The sequence below is a fragment of the Zea mays genome, chromosome 3 (assembly GCF_902167145.1).
Source record: "Zea mays cultivar B73 chromosome 3, Zm-B73-REFERENCE-NAM-5.0, whole genome shotgun sequence".
NCBI lineage: Eukaryota > Viridiplantae > Streptophyta > Magnoliopsida > Poales > Poaceae > Zea > Zea mays.
Genome location: NC_050098.1, coordinates 200,597,439 through 200,615,463, shown reverse-complemented (window position 1 = coordinate 200,615,463; position 18,025 = coordinate 200,597,439). Strand labels below are relative to the sequence as shown.

The following is an 18,025-nucleotide window of genomic DNA, read 5'->3' as shown; positions in this document are numbered from 1 at the left end:
CCCGGCTCACGTGCTCGACTAGGGCCGCCGCACTTGCTGCCAATCCGGCATCCCTGTCTCTCTAGACGACTCCTGCGGAGTCCGAAACATCAGCGCCTCTCCAAATCGGGACCCCGTACAATTATGCGGTATCAGGAATCGAAGATTCGGAGTCCCGATAAGGCCGGAGCGTGTGCGGATGTGCCGGTCCAGGATGCACCCGATTCATCGTTCGAGACAGAATAGCATGATGGTTAATCGAAATATTACGAATAGCAGGACTACACCACTCGTGATACAGCATTCGAGTAACAACTTAACCACCTCAGGTACAAGAAAGACACCGGAGTCTCCCTCCATGGCGGGCATTGCGTTTATTCAGTCATGAGATGCCGAGCTGCTCATCATCTGCGAAACTACAGCGCTGTGGAACTGGTCAAGGTTTTTGTTCCGGCGACTATCTCTTCTGGTCAACTGTGCTGTGCTCAACTGTCTCCTCTAGCCTCATGCCGCTCAGAATGTCACGCCTGTTACCAGTAGCTCCGTGCGAAGTGCTGTTGTTAAGTTCAAAGCCTGCAGTGAGCGAAGGAAACAGTCAGATAAAGCAATCGATTCTGCTGCCCTGTCACAAGTTTCAGAAATTGCATAGACATCCGTTCCTTGCTCATTTATGACGAACAAACCATTTTGTTTATAACCTACCAGGAAATTTGTGCATCCCAATACACCAAACTACCCCCGCGAAGCTGTAATATTCATGCCTCATGGGCCACAAGGAAAGTTTGAATCCGATGATTACTATACCTAACAAACCTACAGGTGGACACTCAAAATATTTCCATGTGCCAGGAAGGCAGGAACTAATAACTATATGGTACCAGTGGATGTATACTACCAGATCCACGTATTCATGTGAAAGAATATTAGCCAGACTGATTAAAGAAGACATGTTGAAATCTTCAGGTTCAAGAAAAGACAATCAATAGGGAGAAAGGAACCCAAAAATGACCCTTTTTTTGTGCATGTCTGGCAGAATTAATCGCACTTAAATTTTTATTCAACTAAGCTGACTGAATAACAGCAGCTCCTGATTGTGGCTGGGAACATGCTTAAGATTTGGCTGTGTTAGTGTGCTCCATTTTCATTATAATTATGACTGTCAAAATAAGTGCTCAACATGGATCCAACAAGGTAGATGCTCCCATTAACTGCACAGAGATGATGATTGTGGAACAATAATGCAACAATCATGCATGGAACATTACGTTGCCACAGAGGAAATTTAACAAAAAGACACCAAAATCCCACAAATCAACTCCTTACATACAACAAATGGTGGATACAACCTACTTCATCGCACAACTGAATAACCCTTATGCAGAAAGAAGTCATAACACTACTGTAATTTATGACAGAGCAATAAAAGTGATACACCCCATGAATCTGAATTGTTTATCTACATCTACAGAGTAAAATTCCCAACTTGAACTAGTATGCTCGAAAGCTTCTGAGTTCCTTACGGAATAAAAGGAATGGACCCCTCATTCTTTCTTCACTTTATACCACGTCACCATGTGTTGTGATAACATTCAACAAAAAAGGGTGTAGATTACTCACAGCCAGATGTAACAACAGTATGGAAGCAATGCTGGTGTAAGAATATAAAAGTAAATAAACCAGAGATTTAAGTTCATTGATTCAATCTGTATTTTTTTACTGGCAACCACAAAAGGTATGTTGCAACAGAATGTGGATAATCAAATCAAAAGCTTTTAAAGGTGAAGATGTGATAGAGAAAAATGTTCTGGACTAACTAATAGCTACAGGAAATAGTGGTCCAAATAAACTACGTGGAAAAACTAATCAAGTGGGATGCCAAAGATAACTTGTGCTCGTGACATGTGCTCATAATGCATGGAACTTAGTGAAGCCAACATGAGACCTACACCTAGAAATAAAGAAATCAATCGCTAAGCAACTGCAGAGCCATTAGAACAACGGTATATAGAATTAAATTTTGATCAAGTGATGATGCATTTCAAGTAATCATTCAGGAGACAATTTCAGACCTTGCTTGTTTCCAACATGCAATTAGCAATATTAGTAAGTTCCAAGACTAGCAAGGGCCAGGAGATTCATCTCTATTCACATGGAATTAGCAATGCAAACACGTCATGCCTGAATTAGCGTGAGTCGTGGAAATAAATATTATTAAAAATATTATTCAGAATGGCATCAGTGACATCATAAGAAGAAAAAGTGAGTGGAAATTACTACCTTTCGATCTACTTGGCATCAGTAAGCAGCATACTTGGAGCTCGGACCATATGGTGGACAAGGTGCTGCATCCCTGGCTTCAATTCCTTGTCACAGAAGTTCTCGTACTCTTCATTATCCCCTGCCTTCTTTTTTACCTCCACCATTACAAGGGGAGGTGTGAGTTCAAATATCTCCGCGCCAATTGTTAATGGCCCCTTAACTCCTTCCCTTGTACCCTCCAGGCAGATGCGCCAGTCCTTCCTCCGCAACTTGAAGCTCTTCAGCTTCGCTATGTCCTCCAATTTGGTTATGATATCTGACATGGGCTCAGCCGAGATGAACCTCACTTCATCCCCTTTCTCCTCAAATAACCCTGATAAGTTAAATCCCCTTGAAAATGATATGATATCAAAGGCATTAAGACTTGCTGGACGTGGTAGAGAGCCACGGGGCCTTTGGCTCTCATCAGATAACATTGAAGCAGGGCAGGATGAGATCGACGAGTCTGAGTCAGACCCTGATTCATCACCATCAACCTTTGGTGGAGGTAGAGGTGGCGGTGGAGGTGGCAATGGTGGAGGAACAGGACCAGCAGGTCCCATATCTAACAGGCCATCTTCGTCATCTATAACGTTATGCAGCTGGTCATCCTCGATATAGAACTTGACAGGCTTGAATCCTTTCTTGAACCAGCGGGACTCCATGATCTCCGGCAAAGTGATCCGAGTGTTGGGATTAGTGTGAAGAATGCGCATCAGCAAGCTGGTAAGGTCTTTGGAGAACCACCTCGCACAGCGGAACTCGCCCTTGTAAATCTTCTTGTACATGGCCATGATGTTTTTGTCATGGAAAGGGAGATATCCGGCCATGAGCACAAAGAGGATGACACCGCACGACCACACGTCTGCCTTGGCGCCGTCGTACCCGCGGCGGCCGAGCACTTCGGGGGCCACATAGGCCGGCGTGCCGCAGAAGGTGTGGAGCAGGCCGTCGGGACGGAACTGCTCGGCGACGGCGGAGAGCCCAAAATCCGATACCTTGAGGTTCCCCTGCTCGTCGACGAGTAGATTCTCGGGCTTCAGGTCGCGGTGGAAGACGCCGCGGGCGTGGCAGAACCCCACGGCGGAGACGAGCTGCTGGAAGTAGCGGCGCGCGGTGTCCTCCCTGAGTCGGCCCTTGGAGACGCGGGAGAAGAGCTCGCCGCCGCGGACGAGCTCCATGACGAAGTAGATCTTAGTCTTTGTGGCCATAACCTCGAACAGGTGCACGATGTTCGGGTGGCGCACGCGGCGTAGCACAGCGATCTCGCGCTTGATGTGCGGGACGAGCCCGCTCTTCACGGCCTTCTCCTTGTCGAGCACCTTGATGGCAACGTTGTCCCCCGTGTCGACGTGCCGCGCGTGGTACACCTTCGCGAAGGTGCCGTGCCCCAGGAGGCGCCCCAGCTCGTACTTCCCCATCAGCGGCCCGCCGGCGGCACCAGCCCCGCCCCCTCCACGCTTGGCCGCGGCGGCGGCAGACGAGGCCGGGCGCCCCGTCTGCGGCGACGGCTCCGACTGCGTCGGCGGCGTGATGGCGGCCATCGGGCGGTGGGAAAACAAGCGCGGCGATTAGGTAGCACGGCCGGCAGCGGAGGCAGGCAGCTTAATGCCCCCTGCGATAACAATTCTGTGCAGCTGCGCTGCTTGCGTTTTATGGCCCTGCTTGGGTGGGGATATTTTCCGGCTGCTCGTTTTGTTTGTATCGTACTCCGTAGTTTTGCTCGGGTGTGTTGCTTTTGCTTTATGCCTCGCCGTTTCCGTGTTTTGCTGGGCTGGATCCATTTCGGCCGTGGATGTCGCTTCTTTTGTACAGCCTTTTCCTTTTCTGATGATGAATTGCCCTAGTTTAGGCATCGTGATGCGTGTGATATGCATTGGTTGGGTTTTTTTCCAGGTAAGGGCTAATTTGGGAACCACATTTTACCAAGGGATTCTCATTTTCCCAAGGAAAATTAGTTCATTTTCACTTGAGAAAATAGAAATCCAATGGGAAAATGGAGTTCCCAAACTAGCCATAAAGGGAGTGTGTTGTGCATTGGTTCGTGTCTATAGGTACAAAATATTAGCCAACGGGAAAGCTGAATATTTTTAATTGGAAATGATAAACCATAAGAACAGCACAATAAAGCACTTAAATAGTACAGTATCTATACCTTACTAGGACGACACACCAATTATATTTGATGGTATAATGTAATAGTTATACGAATGACAAGCCAGTGTGATTGACTCTACCAAAAAATTAAAATTAAAGTGGGCTTTTTCTATAAAAAAATAGATTTAAAATTAAAGTGGACTTATGCTCTACGTATCAGATATTAAATTGTATTATTGCACTTTATCTTAACTAAAAGGTTAAGAAAGATATGAGTTGAAAAGGAGATCTACCCTTTTTTATAACTAACTTGATTGTCCGTCATCTTTTAGCCAGCGAGGTGGTACTATCCGGAAGCACTGTGCATGTCACTTGACGACAATAGTGGACTGTGGGTTAGATTATAAAGAAGCGTAAGAAAGGGACGATGATGGAAACTAGAAAAACTGGCGCTTTTTATGAGTAGAGATAGAGAAGAGAAGAGATATATAATAATAATCATCTTTTTGTTGTTGTCCCAGCATATGTTGGTGCAGCATAGCCTGGTCCCAAGTCCAGATACAAGGAGCAGGGTTGTGTTAGGCGTGGCGAGCCAGCTATAAAAACTTAGCCACTCAAAATGGAGATGAAACCCAATAGAAAACCGTTGGGGCGTAACCCTCTTAGCGACACGCTATATCGGAACCAGGGTATGGTGTTAACTGGGCAAGGGCTGGGACGCCACCCCTTTGGTGGCGCGCCGTGTCATGATCTGGATGCGGTGTCAAGTGAGTAAGGATCGAGTCATCGCTTCCTTAGTGGCGCGCTACATCGGCGCCCGGGTGTAGTGACAAATGTGCAAGGGTCTTTGCATCTGTCTCAACGAGTGCAAGGGATAAGGAAGCTAGTTGAGCCGACTAGGATCCGTGTAGGTAGTTGGAACGTAGGGTCCCTTACAGGTAAGCTAAGAGAGTTAGTCAATGCAGCGAGCAGGAGGTGTGTTAGTATTCTATGTGTCCAGGAGACAAAATGGAAAGGGCAAAAAGCGAAGGAGGTGGAGAACACTGGTTTCAAACTATGGTACTCAGGAATAGTGGCAAACAAAAATGGAGTAGGTATCCCGATTGATAAGACCCTCAAGGATGGAGTGGTGGACGTCAAAAGGCAGGGAGATAAGATTATACTAGTCAAACTAGTTTTGGAGGGTGTAGTCTTGATGATTATAAGTGCATATGCCGCTCAGGTTGGTCTCAGTGAGAGCGAGAAGTGGGAGTTCTTGGAAGACTTATATGGCATGGTCAGAGCGGTACCCACCAATGAGAAGTTTTTCATAGGAGAAGATCTCAATGGTCATGTAGGTTCAACAAATGTAGGTTATGAGCGGACTCATGGAGGTTTTGGGTATGGTAGTAGGAATCGAGAAGGGGAAGATATTTTGGACTTTGTTGTAGCCTACAACCTAGTGATAGCCAACACTTTCTTCAGAAAGAGAGATTCTCATTTGGTGACTTTTATCAGTGGACATCGTTTGAGTCAGATCGACTTCGTGCTCACAAGGAGAGAAGATAAACAAGCTTGTTTGGATTGTAAGGTGATACCTGGAGAAAGTGTTGTGCCCCAACATAATATTGTGGTGGCTGACTTCCGTTTTCGGATCAATACCCATAGGGTTATAAGCCAAAATTGCGAGGACAAATTGGTGGAAACTCAAAGGGGATACATCCGAAGTTTTTAGGGAAAGAGATTTTGTGGAGGGCGCTTGGTCCGAAGAAGAAGATGCAAACAACATGTGGGTAAAGATGGAAACTTGTATTAGGAAGGTGGCGTCAGAGGTGTTTGGAGTGACCAAAGGGAGCAACGGTGAATCTAAGGATACTTGGTGGTGGACCGAGGATGTTCAAAAGGCAATAAAGGAGAAAAAAGAATGTTACAGGAATGCAGTCAACATAGAGAGGTATAAGGTGGCAAAGAAGACTGCAAAGCGAGTTGTGAGTGAGGCAAAGGGTCGAGCCTATGATGATCTTTACCGAAGACTAAGTACAAAGGAAGGGGAGAAAGATGTTTATAAGATAGCTAGGATTCAGGAAAGGAAGATGAGGGACCTCAACCAAGTTAAATGCGTTAAGGATGAGATGGATCAACTCTTGGTGAAAGGACAATACATCAAACAGAGGTGGTAGAGGTATTTTGATAATCTTTTCAATGGTGAGAATGAGACTATGGACATCCAATTGGATGACTCCTTTGATGATTTAAATAGATGTTTTGTACGCAGGATCCAAGAATCAAAGGTCAAAGAAGCTTTAAAGAGGATGAAAGGGGGCAAGGCGATGGGCCCGGATGGTATCCCAATAGAGGTCTGGAAATGCCTTGGGGGATATTGCTATCGTTTGGCTAACCAAGTTGTTCAACCATATTTTTCGATCAAACAAGATGCCCGATGAGTGAAGGAGGAGTACATTAGTACCAATCTTCAAGAACAAGGGAGATATTCAAAGTTGTACCAACCATCGAGGGATTAAGCTCATGAGCCACACTATGAAGCTATGGGAGAGAGTTATTGAGCATTGCCTGAGAGGAATGACGCTTATCACCATGAACCAATTTGGATTATGCCTAGAAGGTCAACCACAGAAGCAATTTTCTTAATAAGGCAGGTCATGGAGCGATATAAGGAGCAGAAGAAGGACTTGCACATGGTGTTAATCGACTTGGAAAAGGCCTATGATAAAATACCTAGGAATCTAATGTGGTGGGCATGGATAAGCATAAAGTCCCAACAAAGTATGTTACGCTCATCAAGGACATGTATGACAAGGTTGTGACTAGCGTCCGAACAACTGATGGTGATACAAATGTTTCCCCGATTAACATAGGACTATATCAAGGTTCAGCTTTGAGCCCTTATCTATTTGCCTTAGTGATAGATGAGGTCACGAGGGATATACAAGGAGATATCCCATGGTGTATGCTTTTCGCTGATGATGTAGTTCTAATAGTTGAAAGCCGGGAAGGAGTAAATAGAAAGCTAGAGTTATGACGTCAGACCCTAGAGTCAAAAGGATTTAGAATTAGCAGGACCAAAACCGAGTATATGAGATGTGACTTTGGTACTACAATTAATGAGGAGGGAGATGTAAGTCTGGGAGGCCAGGTAGTACCAAAGAATGACACCTTCCGTTATTTGGGATCGATGCTACCGAGATATGGTGATATTGATGAAGATGTTAGCCATAGAATCAAAGCGGGGTGCATGAAATGGCGTCAAGCACCGGGAGTCCTGTGACAAGAGAGTGCCACAGAAGTTGAAAGCCAAGTTCTACATGACAATGATTAGGCCTGCTATGTTATATGGGGCTGAGTAGGGGTGGGCATTCGGGTTACCCGAAAATTTCGGGTAGGATAATTCGGGTATTTAAAATTTCGGGTTTTGAGAATCGATACCTGAAATTACAACGGGTTTTACAATACCCGAAAATTCGGGTACCCGGAATTTCAGGTTCGGGTATTCCCGAACTACCCGAACTGTTGTGTTAGCTTTATAAAAACACATGCACTCTATTAATAGTATAAAAAACAGTTTGAATAATGATATACATGGTCATAAAAACACAAGCAATCTATAATCACAAGCCCTGCACACTTACACATAATTATAGATGAACAAATTAATAATTAAGAATGACATGAGTACATGACACATGAAAGTTCGGGTAATTCGGGTACCCGATTATGATACCCGAATTACCAAAAATAAATTCGGGTTTTGCAAGTTGCTACCCAAAATTCCCAAACAAAATTCGGGTTTCGGGTATTTTGGGTTCAGGTTCAGGTATTCCGAGTTCGGGTTTCGGGTTATGGGTTTTTTGCCCAGCCCTAGGGCTGAGTGTTGGCCTACTAAGAGACGGCATATCCAACAACTAAGTGTCGCAGAGATGCGTATGTTGTGTTGGATATGTGGGCACACAAGATTGGATCGAGTGAGAAATGATGACATACGCGATCGGCTTAGAGTAGCGCCAATTGAAGAAAAACTTTTTCAACGCCGGTTAAGATGGTTTGGGCATGTCCACCTTTAACACCCTTAATTTGGGGGTATAAAATTTCTTTTCTAATATCCACCAAATTCAGGTGTTACCCTCTTCTTTACTTGCTTTCTTCTCTTTTTTTTTAAATAATGGAGAATTATTTTGTTTTATATTGGCATAAACCTAGTCGAATAAGGCCTAAAGGCGCTTTGGTTGTTGCATTCATACCGTTCACAGTGTTTCTAAGTGCTAAATGTGTTTGAAACACGTTAACATATCTTATAGAAGCTCTCGGTAAATTTTCATATTTTTCAGAATATTTTTCTATTTTCTAGAAACCAAAATCTATTTATTTGAGGTACCTTAAATGTTTTTAGAAACTCTAATTATGTTTTTTGGGTTCATTAGGTGCCAAAATATTTCTAGGAATTTTTCTGGAATTTTTGGAAGCATCTATAATATTTTGAGCACAAAATATGGACTTCTAGGCTTTTCTGAATTTTATAAATGGTAAAATCCAAATTTGAACTGAATTTTCATCTCGTTCGAACCCCAACTATATATACATGCCCGACTTCTCGTCGAGCCCGTTTTTAGAGCAGGAAACGGTTTCACAATATTCAATTCCTAGCTACTGGAATTGCTCGCCGAAGTTCGGAGCGGTTCCAATTCCATCGACAACCCAGCGAGCAATTACTCCCAATCCGTGTATCATCTGTGGAATCCGAGAGTACTGCTGCGTTTATCTCGTCGAGGGCTTCATCGTAGTGCGTCTGATTCGTCGATCGGACCTCTGAATCTCCGTCAATCGACGGTTTCCTCCTCGGCTCCGACGAAGGTTACTTTTCCGGTGAACTTTCTCCATTTTTTTCAACCTAGTTCTTCATTTTCCTTCCCCATGGAGGTTCCCCCGCCCGGCAGCCCCTCACCCCCCGGCCCTGTGCGCGAGGCTGGCGAGCCCAGCTCTGGCCGTGGGCGAGGCCAACTCGCACGGAACCTCCCGGCCAACCAATCCCCTGTCCGCGGCCCCTCCCCTCCCCGTGTGGGCTGCTCTAGGCGCGCCCCCCGCCCGCGGGCGCGCATGCCCTGCAGGCTGTGGGTGGCCCCCTAGTGGCGAGCCCCCCCTCCGGTCGAGCCCAACCCCAAAGCCCCATGGCGGTTCCCTGTATGGAGAAGAAGGTGGAGGGAGGAATAAGAAGACCTTTTGCGAAAAACTCTATGTGAAACTAAAACCGCACGCAGGAATTTATTCTAATTTAAAACAGTGACAACTTTTGTATTTTAAACCCGATTAATTCCGTTCAAGTTGCGTTAGATTCGTATTAAAATTATCTACATGTTAGAAGTATTTTCCCTACTGTTCCATAGTTTATTTAATTAATTTAAAAATTTGTTTAACCGATGGCTACTAGAACGTTGTTTTAATTTTAAAATCTAATTTAGGATTTTGATTTGCGCATTTATAATTAGACACCAACATGATTAACCTTAACTGAAATATTATTTATTAATAATTGTTTAGTTTAATCATGTTGTGTATTTATTAATTTCCGCGTATCGTGTTGGCCCGCGCGCCGTACGTGTGCTGCAGTGTCGTTTCGCGCGCGTCGTCGCGAGTCGTTCACGTTGTCAGGCGTGTTGTTCGCACGCGTTGTCGCGCGCCGTTCGCATGTGTCGCGTGCCTTGCCACGCGTCATTCGCTCGTATCGCGTGTTATCCGCGCGCGAGATTAAATCGTTCGCTTATAATCACTCATGTCATTTAATTAGTTATTTATTTAATCAGCCACAATTAAAACAATAAGTTTATCAAAACTAAGTAGTTTAAATTTATATTTCATAAAAGGTCAATTAATACAACTATGTCGAACTAAATGTTTTAACTAATACTTGTTTAGTGTAAACGCGATAACTTCTCGACCATAGTTCCGACTGTCGTGTTTCTTTTCGTCGCGTGACCATAGTAGCAAGATCTATTTCGTATTGCATGTTTTTATATGTTTTTATTTGAATAGTGTAATGTTCTTATGCATACATATATATATATATATGTGTGTGTGTGTGCGCGCGTTTGTTTGCTTGCGCCTGTTCGTCTTCGCTTCGCGTTGCGATTAGATCGTGATTCGTATCCGAGCTTCGAGGAATCGACGGTCAAGCTTTGGTGACCAAGTGGTCAGGTTCTTCGAGTTCTACAAAGTTGAAGATCATAAGCATCTGTTTGGTGAACGCAAGTGTCCTCTGACCCATGATGTCCAAATTACTTCATAATTCATTGTCCCGTATTACTTAATTAAAACCTAAAGATTGACTAGTTTGTATTTACCTTGTCCTTGATGACCTTTTGGGTTATTATGGTTAGCTTCGTGCTATTGTTCTACTTTAATCAACGAACATGATGAGAATATTTATGATACATTGATGTTATCAACGAACTGTGATACTTTAGGGGACTCAAGCTGTTTCCTGAGTACCTCTATGTAAGGACCTATTCGTTGAGAGACCACCTAAGAAAACAGTGCAACCATGAGGGTGGTATGGGACGCCCTTGGCCAAATAATTAGGGAATACTTGTGTTGGGTGCTGGTTTTGGTCATTGGGGACGGAGGCATCTGTTATGGCTCCTATATTCTCGCTTAGGGATCTAGGTACGGGCGTCATCCCATGGCTTTTCCCTGAGGGTGGAGGGTATAGGTTTGGGTACGTCATATGGTATCCATGCGGTGGTCAATTCCAACATTCGCATATTGAGGATCCTAGGTAAAAGCCACGTAGAGAAACCTTGCCTACTCACCTTGGAAGTGTTTAAGGGTTCGTACAACCCGAGGCAAAAGGGATCATGACTCATGGGTAAAGTGTGTAACCTCTGTAGGGTGTAAAGAAACTGATATATCAGTCGTGCTCACGGTTATGAGTGGCCTTGGGATCCTCTTTGATTAGAGATACAGATGATCTGAGATATAATGGTTCTATTGATGGGTTTTGGTTACGATGATGATAATGATGTTCCTCGATGAGAAAATGATTCACAGGTTGTTTTTTTGCTAAAACCTGGCTTCTACTAATAATAAATACCTGACAAACTAAAAGCAACTGCTTTGATCCTAACCACACATAAAGCTAGTCCTCCTTAGCCAAACGAGACATTTGCTGAGTACGTTGATGTGTACCCACCCTTGCTTTCACAAAACACCAGGTTGCCTTTGGTGCAACCTATGCTCAGGTAAAGAAGAAGAAGGTGTCGAGGTGGATCTCAAGGAGTTCCAGGACTTCGTCGAGTTCGAGGATTAGGCTAGCGACCTCCCCCAGTCAGCTGTCTGTGGTGGGTTTGTTTACGTTGGCTACGTTTCAATTATGTGCAATTTGATCTATATTTTGTAAATGACTCTAGTCTTTAATATTATTAGTTACTCTTTATTGTTATTCGAAGCATTGTGCTATGATGAGTCATTTATGTAATCGTTGTGTACGTGAATTTCTGATCCTGGCACATACATAGTTCGCATTTGGTTTACCTTTAGAACCGGGTGTGACACCACCTAAGACCCCCAGAGGCACCGATGCATAGAGGCATCATAATACGGGACAATAATGTGAAGAGAGATAGAGGTCGACCAAACTTGACATGGGAGGAGGCAATCAAAAGGGACTTGAAGGAATGGAATATCCCAATGGAGTTGTGTTTGGATAGAAGTGTTTGGAAAGAAGCTATCCACGTGTCCGAACCGTGATTAGGCCTTTTCTTTTAGTGCTCTCAAAAGCTTTTCTCCTCCCCTTTCTCTCTTTCTCTTTTTGGTGACATTTTGTTGGGTTTCAACTCTAGCCTACCCCAACTTGCTTGGGACTAAAAGGCTATGTTTTTGCTGTTGTTGTTGTTGTTGTTGCTTTGGTAGAAACATGAAGATTCGTGTGAGGGGAAGTCATCTTCTTCTTTGAGTTACAAAATATGATTTATAGTTATAGAACAATTTTTAAGGTTACGATCCCATTTAAAATAACTTATTTTAACTTTGTTGTAGATCATTGATAAATTTCTCTAAGGGCTAGTTTTTTATACAAACCTCGAAAATTAAAAAGCTTACTATTCAACACGCTAATCTATACTACTACATTAAGGTTGTAAGGGGTAGTCTGCCACTCACTTGTTTTGCCTCCCATAAATCTATAGCGTCCATCTATATCCATCAAATCAGGATCGTCCATCTGTGCGCCCTCCCCTCCCCTAGCCCGAGCCGCTACCCACCCCTTCCGATGCACCATCGTGGAATCCGATCGTGCACCCCATCCCTCCCCCGCCTGATTCGTCAACAATCATCGTCCTCGTACCCTAGCCCGAGTCGCTACCCGCCCCTTCTGACGCACCTGCCGTGGAATCTGGCCTCCTGCCCCATGCGATTTCAACAACATGAACTGCATGCCACACTCGTGCGTCATTAGTACTTTCTCCATTTGTTCATGCATCACGGAGCTACGGGTGAGTCCCTCTTAGGGGTGGCAATGGGTACCTGAAATCCAACTACATGACAGATTTTACCCGATATGAAGGCAGGTATGGGATGATTTCTCTACCTGCGGGTATGTTAATGGGCAAGAACCTCTACCCGTTGGGTAGACGGGTACGGGTTGGTCTACCCATACCCGTCTGCCCATGGGTAAAATATACCCGCATCAATACCACTATAACCATCTAATAGAGCTCATCTTAGCTAAAATAAAACCCTTATCTAGCTATCATTTGTCTAGCTACCAAGTTATGTAATCATATGATTTGTTATATGTGAAGTTGAACTTGTTTTTGTATATTTATTTAATAATTTGAATGATTGGCTTATTGGAATTTAAGACTTTCCTAGTGGGTACGAATTACCCGATGGGTAAAATTACCCGCGCGGGGTACTGGTATGGGTAAAATTTTATACCCGCGAGGATATATGGGTAACCCGACTGGTAGAAATTTTTTTATGGGTATGGGTATGGAATAGTACCACCCGATACGTATGTACCTGTTGCCATCCGTAGTCCCTCTTCTCCATGCGACTCCTTCCCATCCTCTCCCCTCCTCCTCTCTCTCTCTCTCTCTCTTGCTTTCCCCTCCTCTCACGGCGAGATCGACGACAAGAAATTTTCGATGACTGGCGGTGGTAGCAGCACCTAGCGTCCACATCTGAGGCTTCTAAACTAGAGCTTGGTGGATAATGAGAGTGCAATCCGCTTGGCGGATAATCTTGTTGAACATAGCCACACTAAGCACATAGACATCCGACATCACTTTTTGAGAGACCACCAGCAAAGGGGAGATATCGATGTTTCCCATATTAGCACCGAGAACCAGCTAGGTGATATCTTCACCAAGCCTTTAGACGAGAAAAGGTTTTGCAAGCTGCGTAGTGAGCTAAATGCCTTAGATTCGCGTAACTTGGATTGATTTATAGCATACATGTGTTTTTATGCCTTTGATCGTATTCCTTTAAGCATCATTGTCTTACTTACTTATTTTGGTGCTCAAGTTGTACAAGTCATCCCCGGACCTCACAAGTCCTTGTGCAAATGATACACATGTTTAGGGGGAGGATATGCTACAACTTGACCCTTTGAGACTAATGTGCTTGCTTGAGTGCTTAGAATATAAATCTCAAAGATGGATTGAAAGGGAAAAGGTGGACTTGGAAAAGAAGAGGCTTCCACTGCATTCCGGTATCTATGATCTTTGTTCCAAGTCACTATTGTGTTATCTCGTTGCCCTTGGCTCTTCGTTGCAATTTTTTGTGAGGCAATGGGTTTTAAAGGCCACTAGTTCTCCTGTTTTGGTGATTAATGCCAAAGGGGGAGAATTTAAGGCCAAAGCAACTTGATTAGCTACCACTTGTGATTTTTTCAAAATTCTAGTGTAAGTGTACTTGGTTTCTTTGATTAAAACCCTCTTACTGCAAAAACTACCCTCTTGTGGGGGAGAAATTCGATTATGGGAAAAGGGGGAGTTTCTGGCTTTTGATCAAAACTAGTATTGAAAGATATTTTGATTTGCCAAAACAAGTGTTTTTTGACATAGAGATAGGAAAATGAATTTGTTTTGCGAAAACAAACCAAGTGGTGGTAAAAATGATCCAAATATGCCAAATCCTATGAAAACTTAACTGGTTTTAAGTTTGACATCAATTTGCACCTTTTTGCTCTCATTCTAGTATATTAGTACATCTTAAGTTGCTTTTGATGTGTTGGCATAAATCACCAAAAGGGGGAGATTGAAAGGAAAATGTGCCCTTGGGCCATTTATAAGTGTTTTGGTGATTAAGTGCCTAACACCACTTTGATCTAACATACAATTGTGAGTATGAGCTCAGAGTCAAAGAAGAAGCAAATTGAGAGTTGTAAAGATAAATTGCAAACTCTACAATCATAGAGAAACGAAGGTATGATTCTAGAACTTAGTAAATTTATTTTGGTACTGACTATGTTCTATTAAGTGCTAGAGAACTTCTCAAAATGAGGGAAATTCTATTGGAGAAGTTTGGCTAAGGGTAGCCAAACTTACACCAGCCTGTGGTGCACCGGACTATCTGGTGTGCACCGAACAGTGTTCGGTGTCAGGATGGCACACCCGGTGAACATGTCGCTCTCGGGAAAAAACCAGGGCGCCGCAACTATAATTCACTGGACTATCCAGTGTGCCAGCCGCACGCCTGGTTAACGGTCGGCAACTTAATCAATTGTGCCACGTGTGCCCAGCCAACAGTCACCAGGCTGCACCGAACTGTCTGGTGCGCCACTGGACTGTTCGGTGTGCCATGGGACAAGAGGCTGGCAACGATCGGCTTCACCAGACAAGGAAGAAAATCGTGCACTGTTCATTGTCCAGTGATGCACCAGATTGTCCAATGCGCTCACGAACAAAAGGCAATCAAAGCCTACCAAATGGAGCTCCAACGGCTCCTAGGTCCCTTAGGGCTATAAAAGAGACCCCTAGGTGCATGGAGCACTACACCAAGCATCCTTTGAACATCCTAAGATACCGAGACACGGTGATCACGCTAGAGCTTTGATAGTTTGAGATTCCAGCAAGTGTTTAAGTTGTAATTCCATTGTATTGTTCTTGTGCTCCTCTCTCAACTTGTGAGCGTGTGTTGCTATGATTTTTGTCTCTTGTGTGTGTTTCTACTCCCCATTACTCTTGATTTCATTTGAGATCAAATTGTGTAAAGCATGAGAGACTCCAAATTGTGGAGATTCCTCACAACGGGGTAAACTTGAGATAAGAAAGAAAATCGTGGTATTCAAGTTGATCTTTGGATCACTTGAGAGGGGTTGAGTGCAACCCTCGTCCATTGGGATGCCACAACGTGGAGTAGGCAAGCATTTTACGCTTGACCGAACCACGAGATAAATATCGCCATGTCACCTGTCTGTTTCACTTTACTACGATTCTATTCCTTTTAGCACGTATCTTCACCTATAATATTGCTCTAAGTTTAACACTTATCTTGTGAGAGCAATTAAATGAATAAGTCCTCTCTTCTCTCGCTCTTCATTTGAACTTGGTTTTGACTTTACTAATCCACTTTAGACCAAGTTTGTTTTTGTTGAGCTGTTTTTACATGATCACCTATTCATCCCCATTTTAGGTGCTCTCAATGTCGTGGCCTAACTAGCCACACAAGTGTATTATCTCCCATATGTGTGCCAAATAAAAGAACATCTTAAAGTGTTGGAATGTTGTGTATAAGATATCACCGCACGATTAATTACCTGTTCCAAATGATGAACATTATAACTTAGACCCGGACACATATGATAGAGAGTTCTTCCAAAAAGATGGGCTAGAAGGGCGATTTGAGATAGACTTAACCGAAGCTATCAGAATGGAAGTAGATATTGAAATGGTTGTTTATGAGGAGGACGATGAGGTGAAAATGAGAATGACTTAGAAATAATGACATTAATGACAAACTTACGCCTTCAGATGGTGTTGATTATGAAATGGTTGATAGTGATGACGAGACTTATGATCTGGCTAATCCAGACACATATGAAGATTATTTTTAAATCGATGTAATGCTATATTTTATTTACTTCACATATGTTTCTAAAAACATATTTTTTATCTGTGCTTATTTTTTTACTCTTAATTGCAGGTTGTTGGACAAAGATGATGAGCGGTGGTATGAGGACGAGGAGGGGGAGGAGGAGCACCCATAGGACGGAGGTGGAGGCACACCAGAACGACGACGCTCAACAGCAGGTGGAGCAGCAGGCTGATGTTGATGCGGCACAATAGGACGACGACGATGCTCAATAGGTCGCCTCAGGTTCTGGCGCCTCAGGTTCGAGGAACGTCTACTTGCGAGGTACCGCGAGTCTCCCTCAGCGACCCATACTTTGTGACAGGTGACCGCTGATTCGACCCGATGGGGAGAGACATGTAATTGTAGATGTTGTCGCTGCTTTTTCATATTATGTGTTGAAATTCATAATAGAAACTAATACTTTTTCTTTATCACTTGGACATGTTTTAGAAGGTTGTGGAGAATGCAGGGGTCACGACTGCAACCCCAATGGCATCCTCGGTCTTCTGTGCAGGGAACACTCACCTAGACTTGTTGAGTACGCCAGAGTGATGGGCCCAGCCTACACCTTCGACCACTACGACGTCACCCCTCGATGTAGTAGATTGGGACGACAGGGAATTCAATAACAAGGTGGAGCAGGTGAAGCAAGAGCTGTGGGTAAGTCTTCCTCACACTATATTGTTTAGTATGTCACACTCGTTGCACATTCTTGAAATAATGTATGGATACATCGTCTTTGTATGTAGGATTTCTTCACATGCGAGGCTGGATACGAGGCCAGGGCGGATGTGGTGGCTACCATAAGCTATAAGAAGCTTTGTCGTGGACATGCACTACGAGGCATGAATCCAGGCCATCGTCACTTACCATGGCTCCATCCTTGGGGAGAAGGTGACCAAGTAGGACGCCCGAACCATGTCGTTGACTCGGGACTAGTACTTGTAGGTAAATATAGAACTTTAATGTTGGTATTAAATTTGCTTAATTTTATCTTCTGATATGTCGTGCTTGTTTATTTAGATGATTCCTTATTGGTGTGCCACACATCCTTAGTGCTAGGAGCAGATGGTGCAGAGGTGGGCTCGCCTGAGTGGGACGAGGCGCACAATGCTAGCCGGAAACGACGTCAGATGATGCAAGGTCCCTCCCACTACCAAGACAGCCATAGCCTCGGCAAATATGTAGAATCATGGGTACGTGAAAGGGAAATAGGGTTTAACCTTTTCCTATAAATAATTTTGGTGGTTGAATGCCCAACACAAATAATTAGACTAACTAGTTTGCTATAGATTATATATTCCACAGGTGCATAAAGGTTCAACACAAACTAATAAAAGATCAAGTTAGGGTTCAAAAGGAAAGGAGCAAATAAAACCAAAGAAGTGCCCTGGTCTGGCGCACCGGACTGTCCGGTGTGCCACCGGATAGTGTCCGGTGCACCAGGACCGTACAGATGCGAACTCTTCAGCTTCGGGTTTCTCAGACGCCGCTCCGCTATAATTCACCGGACTGTCCGGTGTGCCACCAGACTGTCCGGTGTGCCACCAGACTGTCCGGTGTGCCACCGGAGCAACGGCTAGCCAGC

The 18,025-nt window shown here is 44.0% G+C and overlaps 1 protein-coding gene and 1 pseudogene across 1 annotated transcript; one reads left to right on the top strand and one right to left on the bottom strand.

The window, feature by feature from the left end:
- Window positions 1–223: 223 nt before the first annotated feature.
- LOC541785 (protein kinase 4) lies at window positions 224–3,976 on the bottom strand. Its single transcript, NM_001111470.2, has 2 exons — window positions 2,257–3,976; window positions 224–552 (listed from the first exon to the last, which is right to left on the bottom strand). The coding sequence occupies exon 1, from the start codon at window positions 3,819–3,821 to the stop codon at window positions 2,265–2,267; it is 1,557 nt and encodes a 518-aa protein (NP_001104940.2). The 5' UTR covers window positions 3,822–3,976; the 3' UTR covers window positions 224–552; window positions 2,257–2,264.
- Window positions 3,977–6,786: 2,810 nt separating this feature from the next.
- On the top strand, window positions 6,787–16,570 carry LOC109945183 (uncharacterized; annotated as a pseudogene).
- The last annotated feature ends 1,455 nt before the right edge of the window (window positions 16,571–18,025 follow it).

Coding starts and splice junctions, on each gene's coding strand:
- LOC541785 (NM_001111470.2), bottom strand. CDS start 3,821: ATGGCCGCCATCACGCCGCCGACGCAGTCGGAGCCGTCGCCGCAGACG.